General features: G+C 45.8%; 1 protein-coding gene across 1 annotated transcript; it reads right to left on the reverse strand.

Annotated features, from left to right (window-relative positions):
- Nucleotides 1–664: 664 nt before the first annotated feature.
- LOC120065697 (extracellular sulfatase Sulf-2-like) lies at nucleotides 665–16,360 on the reverse strand. Its single transcript, XM_039016772.1, has 19 exons — nucleotides 16,126–16,360; nucleotides 15,346–15,585; nucleotides 15,027–15,178; nucleotides 14,331–14,500; nucleotides 8,681–8,831; nucleotides 8,199–8,374; nucleotides 7,907–8,035; nucleotides 7,751–7,807; nucleotides 6,717–6,846; nucleotides 6,349–6,565; nucleotides 5,787–6,048; nucleotides 5,453–5,549; nucleotides 5,205–5,359; nucleotides 4,923–5,092; nucleotides 4,566–4,708; nucleotides 4,290–4,398; nucleotides 2,254–2,287; nucleotides 1,865–1,918; nucleotides 665–1,508 (listed from the first exon to the last, which is right to left on the reverse strand). Exons 1-19 carry the CDS (start codon nucleotides 16,301–16,303, stop codon nucleotides 1,478–1,480), a joined length of 2,655 nt encoding a protein of 884 aa, XP_038872700.1. The 5' UTR covers nucleotides 16,304–16,360; the 3' UTR covers nucleotides 665–1,477.
- Nucleotides 16,361–17,888: the final 1,528 nt, after the last annotated feature.

Consider the following 17,888-nt stretch of genomic DNA (forward strand, 5'->3'; position numbering starts at 1 on the left):
ACAGCAAGTCTTTATTTTTCACAATGTTATCATAGCACCATGTATAGCAAGCTGAACAAACTAACCTGATTGGATCTAGCAGGTGGCATTAGCAATACAAAGGAGGAAAATGACATCCACTTATGAAATGTACACATTCTGCTGGTGTGAAGATGTTTGTTTGGTAGTCTCGTCTGTACCATTGTCTAGGAGGGTGGGGTAGTGGTTAGAGAAGTCCCATCCTGGTTTAAAGTGAACTAGGGGGGATAAGCAAGGTGGTGATGTGATGTGTCTTTCATATCCTGACCAGCTCCATCCCCATACAGTCTGGTGTGTTGTTGTCCTCACTCCTGTATCATCCTTGGGGGGGGGGGGGGGGGGGGTGTAAAGAATCCTTGCATGACATCAACGTTAATATAATGTATATTGCAAAATAATGGAGTAAATGTCCTGGGGAACCATTCTGTAGCCATAACACAAACAAAAAGAAGTGAGAAGTTTCCAGAGTGGTATACTACAAAGCAGGTTCAACTTTGATTAAGTTGTTCACTTTAAACCAGGATGGGACTTCTCTAACCACTACCCCACCCTCCTAGACAATGGTACAGACGAGACTACCAAACAAACATCTTCACACCAGCAGAATGTGTACATGTCATTGGTGGATGTCTTTTTACAGCTGATTTTCTGGTTCATTAAGAAAGCTAAACATAGATATGTGTTTATGGTTAAGTCAATTAGACCATACATATGTCAAGCTTATCTTTCTAAAAAGTAATAAGTTATTTCAGAATATTCAGGCAAGTTAGCCGGCTAACTCCTTTATACTGCTTTGTAGCATACCCCTCAGGCGTACTAGCGTGTTCTGGACAGTACCTTTCATGCTGTGCAGTGAGAAGAAAGCTTGACTTGATGTTATCGCCTGACATTATACTCCCACGGGGTGATGATTTAACCCAGATGTGGCACAATGCCATAAGGGATGATACATTTCAGGTTGTGGCAGCAGAATTGACATTAAACTAATCTCGGTACCCAATGTTAAGGCGGTTACGAGAGACTAATATTAAACACACCTCACATTCACTGTTCACTCAGGGCGGCTGTTGGAAGTCAAAGTACAGGTTCGAAGTGTATCCCCACTCAACTGATCAGTCTCCAACTCAGTTTGGCGGTCCTGACAACTGGTGAGATGAGAGGTGAGGACATTCCTGTGCGAGTGAATGAGTGTGTGTGTGTGTGTGAGAGAGAAAGAGAGAAGACAGGAGAGGTTATATTTTTCATTTTCTTGGATGTTTCAGTATTTGCTTTGCTGGGTGATGATCTGAGCATCAGTGGCAGCTAATGTTGGATCAGCATCGTCCTCCATGAACTTCCACAATAATGGTAGATCAGATTACATTCCCATGAAGTCTGTACAAAGTCCTCAGGTTCTCCAGTAGTTCTGGTCCTCCTCTATTGGCAGACTGCAATGTGGTGGGTTGTGGGACACAGGTTGTTAACCAACCCATCCTTCCCATATCTGCCCTCTGTATAAACAACACACAGTTAGAGATATATTAGTGTTTCAATAGTATAAATTGCTGATAATCATAGTTCCAGCAACTCTAATAAGAAAAAACTAGAAGACAACTCTGACAAATGACCAGAAAATACCAAAGACAAAGGACACTTCATCAGTACAACACCACTGACTTTGAAAAGTGGGTCTATCTAAGCCTTAAGGGCATGACATTGAAATGCAGGTAAGTATTAGTTACATGAAAGGCTTCAAACGAGAAGGTTGAAAAGCATGCTGCTGGGCCATCTAACAAAGCAAGATAATCTGGATGAAGAGGGGGAGGTTGGCTGAACTGAGAGGAACAGATGGGTTATGCAAACTCACAGGGATTTGGAAGAGGGCTTCTTCACTTTTGGCCTCTTTCGACGATGAACTGGCCTGAAGAATGTACAGCGCGGACACACACGCACGTGCGGGGGAAACACACACACAAACAGCGGAAACAAGCCATTAGGATTCATTGCAACATGAGGAACAGAAGCTGCTACAGTATCATGCTTGCGTTTTAGAATTCACCTTGTGCTAAATAGTTGTTCATTAATAGAATCAACAATGTGACAATTTGTGCAATCCCTATGAAGTACCTCAGAGACTTTATAATCTGCTTAAAAGAAGTGTTCCATTATATTATTTACCCAATGTAGGAAATGCAGGAAAATGTACAATAAGACACCAAAGGACAAAAAGACATAAAGCCTGAAAAATTAGAGTACCTGTATTCACTTAAAGAGTTTCTGTCATTACCACCTGAAATAGAGATCATGTTATTAAAGAACTGAAGTAGCAGTGGTTTGTGTGTATGTATGTATGTATGTATGTATGTATGTATGTATGTATGTATGTATGTATGTATGTATGTATGTATGTATGTATGTATGTATGTATGTATGTATGTACTGTACCAGTCAAAAGTTTGGACACACCTACTCATTCAGGGTTTTTCCTTATTTTTACTTTTTTCTACATTGCAGAATAATAGTGACGACATCAAAACTATGAAATAACACATATGGAATCATGTAGTAACCAAAAAAGTGTTAAACAAATCTAAATAAATGTTAGATTTTAGATTCCTCTAAGTAGCCACCCTTTGCCTTGATGACAGCTTTGCACACTCTTGGCATTCTCTCAACAAGCGTCATGAGATATTCACCTGGAATGCATTTCAATTAACAGGTGTGCCTTGTTAAAAGTTAATTTGTGGAATTTCTTTCCTTCTTAATTCGTTTGAGCCAGTCAGTTGTGTTGTGACAAGGTAGGGGTGGTATACAGAAGACAGTCCTATTTGGTAAAAGACCAAGTCCATATTATGGCAAGAACAAATAAGTAAAGAGAAACCACAGTCCATCATTACTTTAAGACATGAAGGTCAGTTGGTGCAGTCACAAAAACCATCAAGCGCTATGATGAAACTGGCTCTCATGAGGACCACCACAGGAAAGGCACAGAAGACCCAGAGTTACTTCTGCTGCAGAGGATAAGTTCATTAGACTTAACAGCTTCAGAAATTGCAGTCCATATAAATGCTTCACAGAGTTCAAGTAACAGACACATCTCAACATCAACTGTTCAGAGCAGACTGCGTGAACCAGGACTTCAAGGTTGAATTGCTGCAAAGAAATCACTACTAAAGGACATCAATAAGAAGATTTGCTTGGGCCAAGAAACACGAGCACTGGACATTAGACCGGTGGAAATCTGTCCTTTGGTCTGATGGTTTGAGATTTTTGGTTCCAACCGGCTGTCACGACTTCCGCCGAAGTCGGCTCCCCTCCTTGTTCGGGCGGCGTTCGGCGGTCGACGTCACCGGCCTTCTAGCCATCGCCGCTCCATTTTTCATTGTTCCAGTTGTTTTGTCTTGTTCCCCGCACACCTGGTTTACATTCCCTAATCAACTGCATATATATATTCCTCTGTTCCCCCCATGTCTTTGTGTGGGATTGTTTTGTTACGTGTTTTGTATTGACGCGCCTAGCTGGTTTTTCCCCGGGTACTATGTTTCAACCCGGAGTATGTTTAATTGTTAAACATTTTTGCTTATTTGTGACTTTGTTGCGCTTTGCACTTTTGCCTTTGGCTGGAGGTTTGTAGGACACTGTTGCATCCATCTGTTGTTTGCTTCTGCCGAATAAAGTGTGCGCCTGATCACAACTCTCTGCTCTCCTGCACCTGACTTCAACACCAGTAGCGCATACGCTGACACCGGTGTGTCTTTGTGAGATGCAGAGTAGGGGAACGGATGATCTCTGCATGTGTGGTTCCCACCGTGAAGCATGGAGGGGGAGGTGTGATGGTGTGGGGGTGCTTTGCTGGTGACACTGTCAGTGATTTGTTTTTCAACAGGACAATGACCAAACACCTTCAGGCTGTGTAAGGGCTTTTTGACCAAGAAGGAGAGTGATGGAGTGCTGCATCAGATGCCCTGGCCTCCACAATATGTGGGAGCATATGTGGGAACTCCTTCAAGACTGTTGGAAAAGCATTCCAGGCGAAGCGAGAACGACAAGAGTGTACAACGCTGTCATTAAGGCAAAGGGTGGCTACTTTGAAGAATCTAAAATATATTTTGATTTCTTTAACATTTTTTTGGTTACTACATGATTCCATATGTGTTATTTCATAGTTTTGATGTCTTCACTATAATTATACAATGTAGAAAATATTACAAATAAAGAAAAACCCTTGAATGAGTAGGAGTGTCCAAACTTTTAACTGGTACTGCATGTGTGTGTGTGTCTTTCTGACTCACCTGTCTCTGGATTGCATTGCTTGTGGCCTTTGCAGCTCCGCAGTTCCATAAGTTGCTGGTGCATCTGGTTGAGGGCAGTGCGGTCCAGGGTGCTAACCCCATTTATCAACTACAGACAAACAGAGGACAGGATATGTTACCAAACACTGTAAAAAATCACAATAGGAGGCTACTACTCATTTGTGAGATTTAAAAGAGAGAGGGAGAGCGAGAGAGCGAGAGAGCGAGAGAGAGCGAGAGAGAGAGAGAGCGAGAGAGAGCGAGAGAGAGCGATACCTGGTATGGGTCAGTGTTCAGATCGAAGTACTCTATGAAACCTGTGGCGAACTCGCAGAATATGAAGTTGTGTGTGTCGTTGATGGTCCTGAGGCACCAGTAAGTGTTGTTGTTGGCGCTGGTACAAGCACAGAATGGACCCACTGGCAGGGGATGGAAAGAGACAGAGGTAGTTATTCAAACAAGATACATGGCCAGTTTTAACGCGCCTACTTACTAGTAATCATTCAATATATCATTTTGTGGCAGTGATGAAGCAGAGTGGTAAAAATTCAGGAATCCTATGTCTCTTTAATTTTACTCTAACTGTTACTACTGTTCTGCATTTGTTTTAGTCTGCATTCTGTCATTCCATACTTGTCCAGAAGGGGGCAGTCTGCCAGTGCTGGTTGTCGTGGGTGAAGCAGGTGAGACCAGGCATGCTGCAGGTGTCGTTGTTGCGGAGCCTCTTGAGCAGTTTACGGAGTTTCTTCCTACGTTTCTGCTCCTTCATCAGCCACTGCTTCTTCTGCTTAGAGGGCATTTTGCTGAGGACACACCACAAGAGGACATATAAAGAGAGATACACTGATTTGTGAGGATCTCTCTCTCACCCTCCCTCCCTCCCTCCCTCACACACCACCATCTCACAATCATTACTTGAGTGAGTGAATGCGGCCTGCATCGAGTCTGAACATCCCTTTGTTCTTGGACAGGTAACTGGGGGTGTTACACTGGCACTCTTCAGGCCGAACCTTCTTCAGGTGACCTTTGACCTCACGCAAGTTCTTTATTTTCGTCTGCAGGGTTTCAATCTGCACAAAACACATACAAAATAGTTAACCCCTGCAATGACAAGAAAGGCTACAGATCAGCCAGGTCAGATTGGGGATCAACTAGAGCAGTACCTCGTGCTCGATGTGGAGCTTATGGTCTTTCCAGGCCTGGAGGGATTTGTAGAGTCCTCCATCACACCTGACTGTGTCATTCATCAGGATGGAGCACCTGTGGGGAAAACACACACCAGCTACTGTATCAGCACCTTTACCTGACAACTGCATTTACCACAGTTTACAGCAGTTAGCAGTTTCTTACAGCACCCTCTCAACACCTGAGAATGAATTACTGTAAAGCTAGTGTGCTTCACAAGAACATAAAGATTAATCATACTAATATTCAAAGACCCACTAACATGGAAACTCAACACACATATTCACAGATATTCACACACACACCACACACCTGTAGGTGACTTTAAGAGCGGCAGGTGGTGTAAGGCTGTTGCTGGTTGTAGGTCTGGCTGTAACTCCCATTCCACTGAACTCCTCATCGTCGTCCTCCTGCAGGACCGATCCTCTCCTCCTCTCCCCAGGCCTGCTGGTATTCCGGAGGCCCACGGGCCTGTAGCCCTCTTCCAGGTCCACAGCATAAAGGTCTCCATCCAGCTCAAAGGGAATGGACCGGGCCCAACGGTTCCTAGTCAGACTCTTAGTGGACTTTACCTCTGATGGGGTTACAAGAGTTATTCGTTTCAATGTTATTATTACAAAGGTATTGCAACGCCAATGACTCAAGAGAGAGAGGGTTAAAGTATATAGCATTTGTCACTGTTTTTAAATGACGCACAGGAAGTCACTTAAAACTTAAATTGTATTATGTCTCATTTCAATAAAAATGTAATATTTTCGTAAAGTTTTCTGATCTGCCACTGCGGGACAACAAACACTTGTCCTATAATTTGCAAGCACAATTTATAAGCCTTTGATAAATGGTAAATCTATAAGCCACTGAAAGGACTACTCACTTTTCTTGGTAGGCAGTCTCTTCCTCTTCAGGGGTGTAATTTTGAGGCCTAGGGGGCCACAGTCACAGCTGTCTCCAGCATTGGAGACGTGTCCAACCCACTGCTGGGACCCACTGCTGGCCATCAGAGCCTGCATACGTGGGGCATAGAGACTGGCCATGCCCTTACACTTATACAGTCTCAACTTACCAGACGGGTCCTCCAGACACTGCCACTTCTACACACATAGAGAAGGGAAAGGGGGGGTGAGAGATTTAGCTACATTTCTCCCTCCTTTTTCAGAGAGGGGAAAATGGGGAGAGAGATTTAGCTATATTTCTGCTAATGTATAAGTGTTTGTGCCTGTGGGTATTGTACGGAACTCTTACCTGTCCTGGCTGTTCACAGGAGCTCTGGTACTCTGCCCTCTGACACAGGTCTTTGACCCGCTGGTACTTGGGGAGGAAATTCTCCTCCTGGGCCACCTCCTTCCCATCAGCCTTCTTGTGGAGCAGCTTCCTGTGTGAACAGGGTGGACTCAGATGAGAGTAATAGAACATAGACTAAACATGCATAAAACTTTGATCACATGGCTGTGGGGGATTATCCCTTCAATTGCACTTGATTAACCCTCCTGTTGTGTTTGTTTCATGTTAATTCATTCTGTGTTCCCAGTCCAAAATGACAGCCCTATTATAGCTGATTATAAATCCATAATAATATATATATTATCACCTAATGTTGTGTTAGATCTTTTTATCAACTTAAGTTCTTGTGAACATTACACGTTTTGAACTTCTATTTACTATTTATGGCCTGTAGGCCTCATTGACCTGAGCTCATACAACTCGTTTTTGAGTAAAAAGAACATAATGTACGGATAATTTTGACTATAAGAAATACTAAGTTTAACAAAGACTCTCTCCTCCTCACCAGTGTGATCAAAGAGATGATCAAGAGCCTCACGTGCATTATATCGTTGGGTCATTGTGTTGCCACATAATTAATTGTGAGCAAGGCCTCAAAAAAGCTTTATACACCAGAGCTGCAAAAAAAGTTCTATATATTATTGAAACAATGTTGCGATTGTTTGTGAGAATGCCAACAGGTGTGGTTCCTGTGGGCAAAAGATTCCATTGGGGAATGGTTCCCGTGGGGGTTGCCATGGAAGCCAAGAAGGGGAGTGAGGTGTGTGTGTGTGTGTGTGTGTGTGTGTGTGTGTGTGTGTGTGTGTGTGTGTGTGTGTGTGTGTGTGTGTGTGTGTGTGTGTGTGTGTGTGTGTGTGTGTGTGTGTGTGTGTGTGTGTGTGTTTAATCAGATTAAATTAACTACATTTTTCAGAAAGAAAACTATGAAATCGGTCCAATTTTGCCGGAACACAGCAGGAGGGTTAATGACTCAATTATGAATGTAACGTACTGACCCTCGCTCTACCAGGAAGGAGTCCCTCCACATCTTCCCCTTCTTGTTCACCTGGAACCTGCAACAAAAGCAAGATATTTCAGGTCATCCTGAAGCGACATGGAGTGTCCATTGTGTTAAGTTCAAACCATGCAAATTAAGTTGCGACCCTCTGTACCTGTTGACAGGTTTGTCTGTGTCCAGGAGTTTGAGGATGGACTTGCCGTCCATATCAGAGGGAACATCGGCTCCGGCCATGTCCAACAGTGTGGGAGCCAGGTCAATGTTCAGCACCACATGAGGGTTACTGCAGGAGGGCACAAGAGCAGATGGGGGAGAGAGATGAGTGCTGCGTAAGAGATATTACCAAGAGAGTAGTAGTAACAGTGAGATAAGCGCCAAAAGATAACCATTTCCATTGAAACATATCCTAAAAAAGGTACTATACAAAGCTTCAAAGTTGCACTCACATGGCTCCTGCCTCCACGTTGGGTCCTCGAATGTAGAAGGGCACCCGGATGTCAAACTCGTAGGGCATGGACTTGCCCTTGACCAGGCCGTACTGACCAATGTGGTAGCCGTGGTCTGATGTGTAAACAATGTAGGTGTTGTCCAACTCACCTGTCTCCACCAGCATGTTGTACACCTGAGGAGGAGGACACAGTGAGACAGGTTGTCAGGTAGATTTAGTTGAGCATGAGAGACGTCTGTCTGTCTGTCTGTCTGTCTGTCTGTCTGTCTGTCTGTCTGTCTGTCTGTCTGTCTGTCTGTCTGTCTGTCTGTCTGTCTGTCTGTCTGTCTGTCTGTCTGTCTGTCTGTCTGTCTGTCTGTCTGTCTGTCTGTCTGTCTGTCTGTCTGTCTGTCTGTCTGTCTGTCTGTCTGTCTGCCTAGCTATCTGTCTGTCTGCCTAGCTATCTGTCTGTCAGTCTGCCTGTCTACCTGTCTGACCCACCTTGTCCACACAGTCGTCCACAGACAGCAGGGTCTGCATCCTCCGGCGCTGCAGCATGTTGGTGAACTGCATGTGGACAGGTTTCATGGGGCCTGTGTAGCGCAGGATCCAGTGCTTGTCTGGGTTAGGAGCATAGTTATAGCTCGGGGTTCTGAGAAAGGGATGGAGGGAAACGAGTGTGAAGATAAAGCCAGTAAAGACGGCAAATCATCTCAGAAGGAGAAAGCACCTGCACACATACTTAGTTCTCGACACAATTTATCTTCATTGACGTGTCTTTGTTTTTCCTGTCATGGAATAGATTTTTTTACCAAGCACATGAGACAGAGGAGTGCTTACTGCTCTGATATTTTCACCATTATGTCTCCAGAAATCCCAGAGGAGCTTTAAGCTGAAATCTGTAGTTGTTGAAACTGCCATGTTTGTTTACAATATTACAACAACAGAGAAGTTACTTCAACCAACAAACACAGTTTCACTGCACGCGCAATAGAACAGTAGAATATGTACTGCAACTTTTTCTTTACCACGATGCTGGATGCTCCTCTCCTCCGTTTCATCAACAAAACAAAAACGTTATTTTAAAGGCGGTGGGGTGAAGAGTGGTTCTGTTTCCCCCTTTACGGAAAGCATTTTAGAGATCACATTCTATAGAGGTGACATATCTTTTGAATTAACACTGAATAGTATTATGGTAGGGAACATTGTGATAGTTCTCACAGTATTCATAGAAGAGTGTTTAATATGCATAGCTGTATAGTCTAAATTTGAAATTCTGGTGTGAAGGAAGCATTGTTATATTGCATTGCATTGCATTGTGTTGTATTGCATATTGTATTGTATTGAATTGAATTGTCATGTGAATTCCAATAGAAATCGGATTATACAAAGCTGTGGTTGGTTTCATGATGTAGGGGTTGGAACCAAAATCATTTCCAATCGTTCTGTTCCAAACAAAATCAATATTTTTCTCGTTCAGTTCCAGTTTTCCGACCACCATAATAAAGTTTTGAACCGGTTCGAACCCCAAAAAATAACGGTTCATATAGTTCATTTCGTGAATTTTTGAACACGTCAAATCAACATCGTTTTCACATTAAGCTAATTTATTTACTCCACAATTAGCACGGATAGAGCAGCTTGCTAGTGAAAGGGTAAGCTAGTTGTTTACATATTTGATGGACAGATAAGTGCAGGCGTGAGATGCAACTGAAATAGAGAGAGATCTATAGAGAGGAATGAACATGGAGGGGGCTTGGCATGAAGCGGGGACTTGTGTGTTCCGGGTGCTGTTTCCGTTCCTCAAAAAAGTTGTTATTTTCCCTGAACCGGTTCCAACCCCTGTGTTGTTTTACGATTGGCATATACAACAATAGGCTCTCCCAGTGCTTGCAAATGGCTCCAACTACACCTTTGAAACTGATCTCATAACTTATTGTGTATGCTGAATTGGAGGCATATGAACCAAAGAAAAGGCAACCTGCTGCCATTCTGATCAATATCAGCTAACATAGAGAGGACCATTTTATTAATATTAACTCAGGGGTAGATGGAACCTTAATGATTTCAAAGTTAACATACTGCTAAATATCTAATAAGGTCTTGGTGGCAAGGCATATTTAACATTACAGCATATCGATTTGACTTGGCAAAAAGCTAATCGTCTATGGCCTTGGAGCACAAGGCCCTGACAACAGATTTAAACAGAGGATGAAGATGAGTCACTGCAATGTGGACGTGAAAAGGGTTTTCTGGAGGGATGGAGTAAGAGGGGAGTCATTTTCTTTCCCTCCATAAAGGGAAAGCGAGATAATTTATAAGCTCACAACGGGGGTGGTGTAGATTTCTGAGATAAAGCAATTAAAGTTGACATTAAAACAGATTGGGCTGAACATAATCACTGTGTTACACTTTTATTCAGTACTTTAACGATGCTTATGGGATTCACTCTTACAGGAGAGGATGATCGACCAAAGACACAGGCTCATTACTGCCTCCCTGTTTGTCTCTCACATGACCAATGGGAGAGGTTGTATTAGCCCAGGACCAAGTGCTTATCTTCGGGGTACTGTGCCAAGCAGACAAAGGCTGGGACCCATAGTGTGTTATCATAATCTATGGATGCCTATTTATCATGAACCTCTTTAACGATGCCAATCTACTGTAAAGTCTGCAATGAACAAGGATCATCGCTGATCCTACATTCAGCGTACACTAGCACACTGCATCTTCTGTCCAATTAGTGTGTCTGTTACACTATATCTGTAACGGGTGTCCTCCTCCTCTTCGGAAGAAGAGGAGGAGTAGGGATTGGACCAAAGCGCAGCGTGATAATTTGACATAATGAAGTTTATTAAAGAAAAGACGAAACCCGAAAACACTTCAACAAACTACAAAATAACAAACGAACGTAGACTGACCTAAAACATGAGAACTTACATATAACACGAAGAACGCACAAACAGGTACAGACTACAACAAACGAACGAACAAACCGAAACAGTCCCGTATGGTGCAACATACACAGACACGGAAGACAATCACCCACCAACAAACAGTGTGAACAGCCTACCTTTATATGGTTCTCAATCAGAGGAAACGTCAAACACCTGTCCCTGATTGAGAACCATATAAGGCTAATTACCACTAACCTAAACATAGAAACACAAAACATAGAATGCCCACCCCAACTCACGCCCTGACCAACTAAACACATACAAAATGAACAGAAAACAGGTCAGGAACGTGACAGAACCCCCCCCTCAAGGTGCGAACTCCGGACGCACCACCAAAAGTCTAGGGGAGGGTCTGGGTGGGCATCTGTCCACGGTGGCGGCTCAGGCTCTGGGCGTGGTCCCCATCCCACCATAATAAATCCCCGCTTCTTTATCCCCCTCACAATGACCACCCTCCAAATAACCCCACCTAAATTAAGGGGCATCACCGGGATAAGGAGCATCACCGGGATAAGGAGCATCACCGGGATAAGGAGCAGCACCGGGATAAGGAGCAGCACCGGACTGAGGGACGGCAGCTCCGGACTGAGGGACGGCAGCTCTGGACTGAGGGACGGCAGCTCCGGACTGAGGGACGGCAGCACCTGGCTGGCTGGCGGATCCTGGCTGGCTGGCGGATCCTGGCTGGCTGGCTCTGGCGGATCCTGGCTGGATGACGGCTCTGGCGGATCCTGGCTGGATGACGGCTCTGGCGGATCCTGGCTGGATGACGGCTCTGGCGGATCCTGGCTGGATGACGGCTCTGGCTGGTCATGGCTGGATGACGGCTCTGGCTGGTCATGGCTGGATGACGGCTCTGGCTGGTCATGGCTGGATGACGGCTCTGGCTGGTCATGGCTGGATGACGGCTCTGGCTGGTCATGGCTGGATGACGGCTCTGGCTGGTCATGGCTGGATGACGGCTCTGGCTGGTCATGGCTGGATGACGGCTCTGGCTGGTCATGGCTCGCTGACGGCTCTGGCTGGTCATGGCTCGCTGACGGCTCTGGCTGGTCATGGCTCGCTGACGGCTCTGGCTGATCCTGTCTGGCGGAAGGCTCTGGCTGATCCTGTCTGGCGGAAGGCTCTGGCTGATCCTGTCTGGCGGAAGGCTCTGGCTGATCCTGTCTGGCGGAAGGCTCTGGCTGATCCTGTCTGGCGGAAGGCTCTGGCTGCTCCTGTCTGGCGGAAGGCTCTAGCGGCTCCTGTCTGGCGGAAGGCTCTAGCGGCTCCTGTCTGGCGGAAGGCTCTGGCGGCTCCTGTCTGGCGGACGGCTCTGAAGGCTCATGGCAGACGGGCGGCTTTGCAGGCTCAGTACAGACGGGCGGCTTTGCAGGCTCAGTACAGACGGGCGGCTTTGAAGGCTCAGTACAGACGGGCAGTTCATGCGGCGCTTGGCAGACGGACAGTTCAGACGGCGTTGGGCAGACGGGCAGTTCAGGCGCCGTTGGGCAGACGGGCAGTTCAGGCGCCGTTGGGCAGACGGGCAGTTCAGGCGCCGCTGGGCAGACGGGCAGTTCAGGCGCCACTGGGCAGACGCCAGACTCTGGCCGGCTGAGACGCACTGTAGGCCTGGTGCGTGGTACCGGAACTGGAGGTACCGGGCTAAAGACACGCACCTTCAGGCTAGTGCGGGGAGCAGCAACAGGGCACACTGGACTCTCAAGGCGTACTATAGGCCTGGTGCGTGGTACCGGCACTGGTGGTACCGGGCTGAGGGCACGCACATCAGGGCGAGTACGGGGAGAAGGAACAGTGCGTACAGGGCTCTGGAGACGCACAGGAGGCTTGATGCGTGGTGCCGGAACTGGAGGCACTGGGCTGGAGACACGCACCACAGGGAGAGTGCGTGGAGGAGGAACAGGGCACACTGAGTTCTCGAGGCGCACTATAGAACTGGTGCGTGGTACCGGGACTGGTGGTACCGGGCTGAGGGCACGCACCTCAGGGCGAGTGCGGGGAGAATGATCAGTGCGTACAGGGCTCTGGAGACGCACAGGAGGCTTGATGCGTGGTGCCAGCACTGGTGGTACTGGGCTGGAGACACGCACCACAGGTAGAGTGCATGGAGGAGAAACAGGGCTCTGAAGACGCACAGGACTCTGGAGACGCACAGGAGGCTTGGTGCGTGGTGTAGGTACTGTCTTAACCAGACGGCTAGCACGCACCTCAGGACGAGTATGGAGAGCGGTACCCGGTGACATCAACTCACCAACACGTTCAGTCGGACGGATGTCGTGCCTAAAGCACCAAACCAGTACATCCCTCATAACTCTCTCCTCCAATTTCTCCATTAACTCCTTTACTGTCTCTGCGTCACTCACCTCCAAATCCGCCTTCACCGGCTCCTTACGGTAAGCAGGAGGAGTTGGCTCACGTCTCCTGACTGACCCAACTACACTTCCCGAGAGCCCCCCCCCCAAGAAATTTTTGGGTTTGACTTACGGGCTTCCAGCCTTGTTTCCGTGCTGCCTCCTCATATCGCCGCCTCTCTGCTTTAGCTGCCTCCAGCTCAGCTTTGGGGCGGCGATATTCTCCTGGTTGAGCCCAGGGTCCCTTTCCGTCCAATATTTCCTCCCAAGTCCACGAGTCCTGGTTTCTTTGCCGCTGTTGTTGGTTCCTCTCATGCTGCTTGATCCTTGTTTGGTGGGTGATTCTGTAACGGGTGTCCTCCTCCTCTTCGGAAGAAGAGGAGGAGTAGGGATTGGACCAAAGCGCAGCGTGATAATTTGACATAATGAAGTTTATTAAAGAAAAGACGAAACCCGAAAACACTTCAACAAACTACAAAATAACAAACGAACGTAGACTGACCTAAAACATGAGAACTTACATATAACACGAAGAACGCACAAACAGGTACAGACTACAACAAACGAACGAACAAACCGAAACAGTCCCGTATGGTGCAACATACACAGACACGGAAGACAATCACCCACCAACAAACAGTGTGAACAGCCTACCTTTATATGGTTCTCAATCAGAGGAAACGTCAAACACCTGTCCCTGATTGAGAACCATATAAGGCTAATTACCACTAACCTAAACATAGAAACACAAAACATAGAATGCCCACCCCAACTCACGCCCTGACCAACTAAACACATACAAAATTAACAGAAAACAGGTCAGGAACGTGACAATATCCTTACATGTGCTGTGAGGCGTTGGGGAAGGCAGTGCTGTACTGTGGTGCTGAGTCCTCTGGCCCATGTGGGGCAGCGTGGCTCAGGACCATCATCACTGGTCGGTGGGGGTACATCCTCTTAGAGGAGCGGAAGTAGTTGATGCTGTCATTGGTGATGATGTCTGTGAGATAGTCCTGTGGAAGCAATAATCGCCTGTACATGAGGTTCTGAACTCTAATATTAGGCTACTTCCTCCCTTGAAAGGGAAATAAAAATGTGTATAGAGCAATAAAGCGTGTCATAATGGCTGCCTTATAACAGTATTTAGATTGAGATAAACTGTTTACTACTGTATACTATTGTATACTACTGTTTACTATTGTATACTAATGTTTACTACTGTACACTATTGTATACTACTGTTTACTATTGTATATTAATGTTTACTACTGTACACTATTAAATACTACTGTTTACTATTGTATACTACTGTTTACTACTGTATACTACTGTTTACTACTGTATACTATTGTATACTACTGTTTACTATTGTATACTACTGTTTTCTACTGTATACTACTGTTTACTACTGTTTACTATTGTATACTACTGTATAACAATATTATCATAATTTTTAAGAATTTGATGATTAAATCAGGGTTATTCATCATCATAGGTTACAAATCCAATATTTGAGTGAAAACTGAAACAGGATGGAACCTTTGGATAGTTGCTGCCATGCTTCTCCCGCACGCCGTTCCTGCACAGAGTGTAGTTGTAGAAGCGAGAGTTCTTCACCAGCGCTACCCACTCCCTCCAGCCAGGGGGCACATACGAGCCGTTGTACTCATTCAGGTACTTCCCAAAGAAGGCTGGGACAAGAGGTGGGCATGAGTACAAAGTGATTCACTATGCAATAATGTGTGTGTGTGTGTGTGTGTGTGTGTGTGTGTGTGTGTGTGTGTGTGTGTGTGTGTGTGTGTGTGTGTGTGTGTGTGTGTGTGTGTGTGTATATATATGCTGCACAGCTCACACTCACCCGTCCTGTAGCCTGAGTTGTTAAGGTACACAGCGAAGGTGTGAGGCTCATGGTGGGCCTGCCAGGACGGTGAGGAACAGTTCTCGTTGTTGGTGAAGGTGTGGTGGTTGTGAACGTACTTCCCTGTCAGAATAGAGGAGCGCGATGGGCAGCACATGGGAGTGGTGGAGAAGGCGTTAGAGAAATGGGTGCCTCCCTGCTCCATGATACGCCGTGTCTTATTCATGGCTTGCATTGAGCCTGGAGGAGAGAGAGACAGGGAAAAGAGAGGGGAAGGAGGGAGAGAGGGAAAGGGTGAGGGGAAGAGAGGCATAAAGATGGAAGGGGGTGAGGAATGTGAGAGAGAGGGGGAGAGAGAGAATAAATATTTTCTGTGAAGTGTCGCCCATTTGAATTCATGTGTACTAAAGGCTTTTCAGGCTGATGCCGATTGTTTAGTGAAACAGATGCTCGACCATAAATTCCTGGTTTTCAATGGTATTCTCACGAGCAATCAGAGCGGAACAAAGGGTGTCAGTGAGGCTGTTATACTGGCACTCCAGTCCAATATGCAGTTTAAGGGCTTAAACGGGTAGGGAGATGGCCAGGGTTTGGCACTCAGACAATGGATGCCATAGGCCACTCGCTCCATGCCAATACTGAAGTTGGCCATGGGGTACTTGACTTCGAGTGGGCAAATGGAGAATGGTGCCAAGAGGAAGCATTACCCTAACCTCTCTCACTAACATGCTGACAGACACTGAACAAGCACCACACAAACACACACACACTGTGTTTTACCCAGTTCGATGTCCTGGTCGTCAGTGAGGATGAGGATGATGTTGGGTCGGACATTGTTGCGGGCTTGGCGATCCCTCTGCAGACGTGTCCGGTGTCGCTGGCTGGAGAGGAAGGACGAGCCCTGGGCCGGGGAGACCACCCCCAGGAGGAGGAGGAGAAGGAGGCCCCGTCCTCCCATGGATCTACCTTGTCTTCACCTCCTTCTCACTGAAGCAGGGGCCACTCTGCTGCCGTACTCCCTCACTCACCCTGACAGACACAAGGATGAGACCAGACCGAAACAATCCATACCATACAAATTGCTACCATCTGGTAGCTATGCTGTGACAATTATAAAACATGTAATATTAACGAGTCAGAAAGTCTGGTCTATGGTCATCAGGAGTAGTTGTCTGTGAGAAATACTGTAAGTGTCTCTCTCGTTCTCTCACTCTTTCAACTATTTCTCTCTCACATAGACACACTCAAGTAAAGAACAGGCAGATGTGAGTAGAGCCATTTCACGGCGCTCTTCCATATAAATGCACCTGTTTAGGCTACCCTCGTTAATCAATCATTAATGACGCATTAGAGCGGTGTCATTGCCTCAGTGTAATGATCTCTGCTGGTGAACACATGGCTGCCAGTCTGGGGCTAATGGGCCTGGGCCAGGGGCCAACGCTCCCTCGTCTACCCGAAAAGAATAGGGGGGTGGAGTGGGGCGGAGGTGAAGGAGAGGAGAAAGAGTTTAAAGACGGTATGAGATTTACCAGAGGAGACAGAGGTTATTGAACAGGTGGGCATTGTGGGTTGCTTTGGTGAATGTTTGAGGAAAGAAATACAGAATATTGTTGCTCTCAAATAGTTACAGTGTGCATTGAGAAAGTGTTTCAGGGCAGGATAACAAAGTGCTCATCAGACTGATTTCAGACAATGTAGACGTGGTGATGTGGTGGTGCATTATCTGTGTGCTCAGTAAGAGAAAATTATGTAGACGCAGTATACTTCACTGATGCTCTACACACTGCGTTTCCTTATAAAACAATAGACATCACGTTGTGACAGTGCTCTGTTAGTACAATTTTCTCTAAATTATAGCTTCATGCATCATTTGCTAAATGTTTACTTGTTTTATATTGATTTGATAATGCAAGTACACCTCTGATTTCTTACAAACGAACCCCAACAGAGTTTGTCATGGAAACTGTTGATTACATATGTTCACAGTACAGGAATGGCAATTGATTGTACTTGCTGTAAATGTTTCGAAAAGACTGCCTTGAATACAAATATGATGTGGTGTTTCTTCTCACAGCTTTGAGATTGAGAAAGATTAGTATTAGAATAAGTTAAAGTCACCCAGTAAAATACTACTTGTGTCACGCCCTGACCGTAGAGATCTTTTTATTCTCTATGTTTGGTTGGTCAGGGTGTGACTCGGGTGGGAAACTCTAAGTTCTTTATTTCTATGTTTTGGCCGGGTATGGTTCTCAATCAGGGACAGCTGTCTATCGTTGTCTCTGATTGGGAATCATACTTAGGCAGCATGTTTTGACACCTTAGTTTTGTGGGATGTTGTTTTTTGTTAGTTCTGTGAAGCCTACAGAACGTGACGTTCGTTATTCTTTTGTTGTTTTGTTTGGTGTTCTGATTAAATAAAGAATCATGAACACGTACCACGCTGCACCTTGGTCCACTTCTTCCGACGAGCGTTACAACTTGAGTAAAATAGTATCTGGTTTTAAATGTACTTAAGTATCCAAAGTAAAAGTAAATGAAATACA

Source organism: Salvelinus namaycush, chromosome 20, assembly GCF_016432855.1.
Source record: "Salvelinus namaycush isolate Seneca chromosome 20, SaNama_1.0, whole genome shotgun sequence".
Classification (NCBI taxonomy): Eukaryota; Metazoa; Chordata; class Actinopteri; order Salmoniformes; family Salmonidae; genus Salvelinus; species Salvelinus namaycush.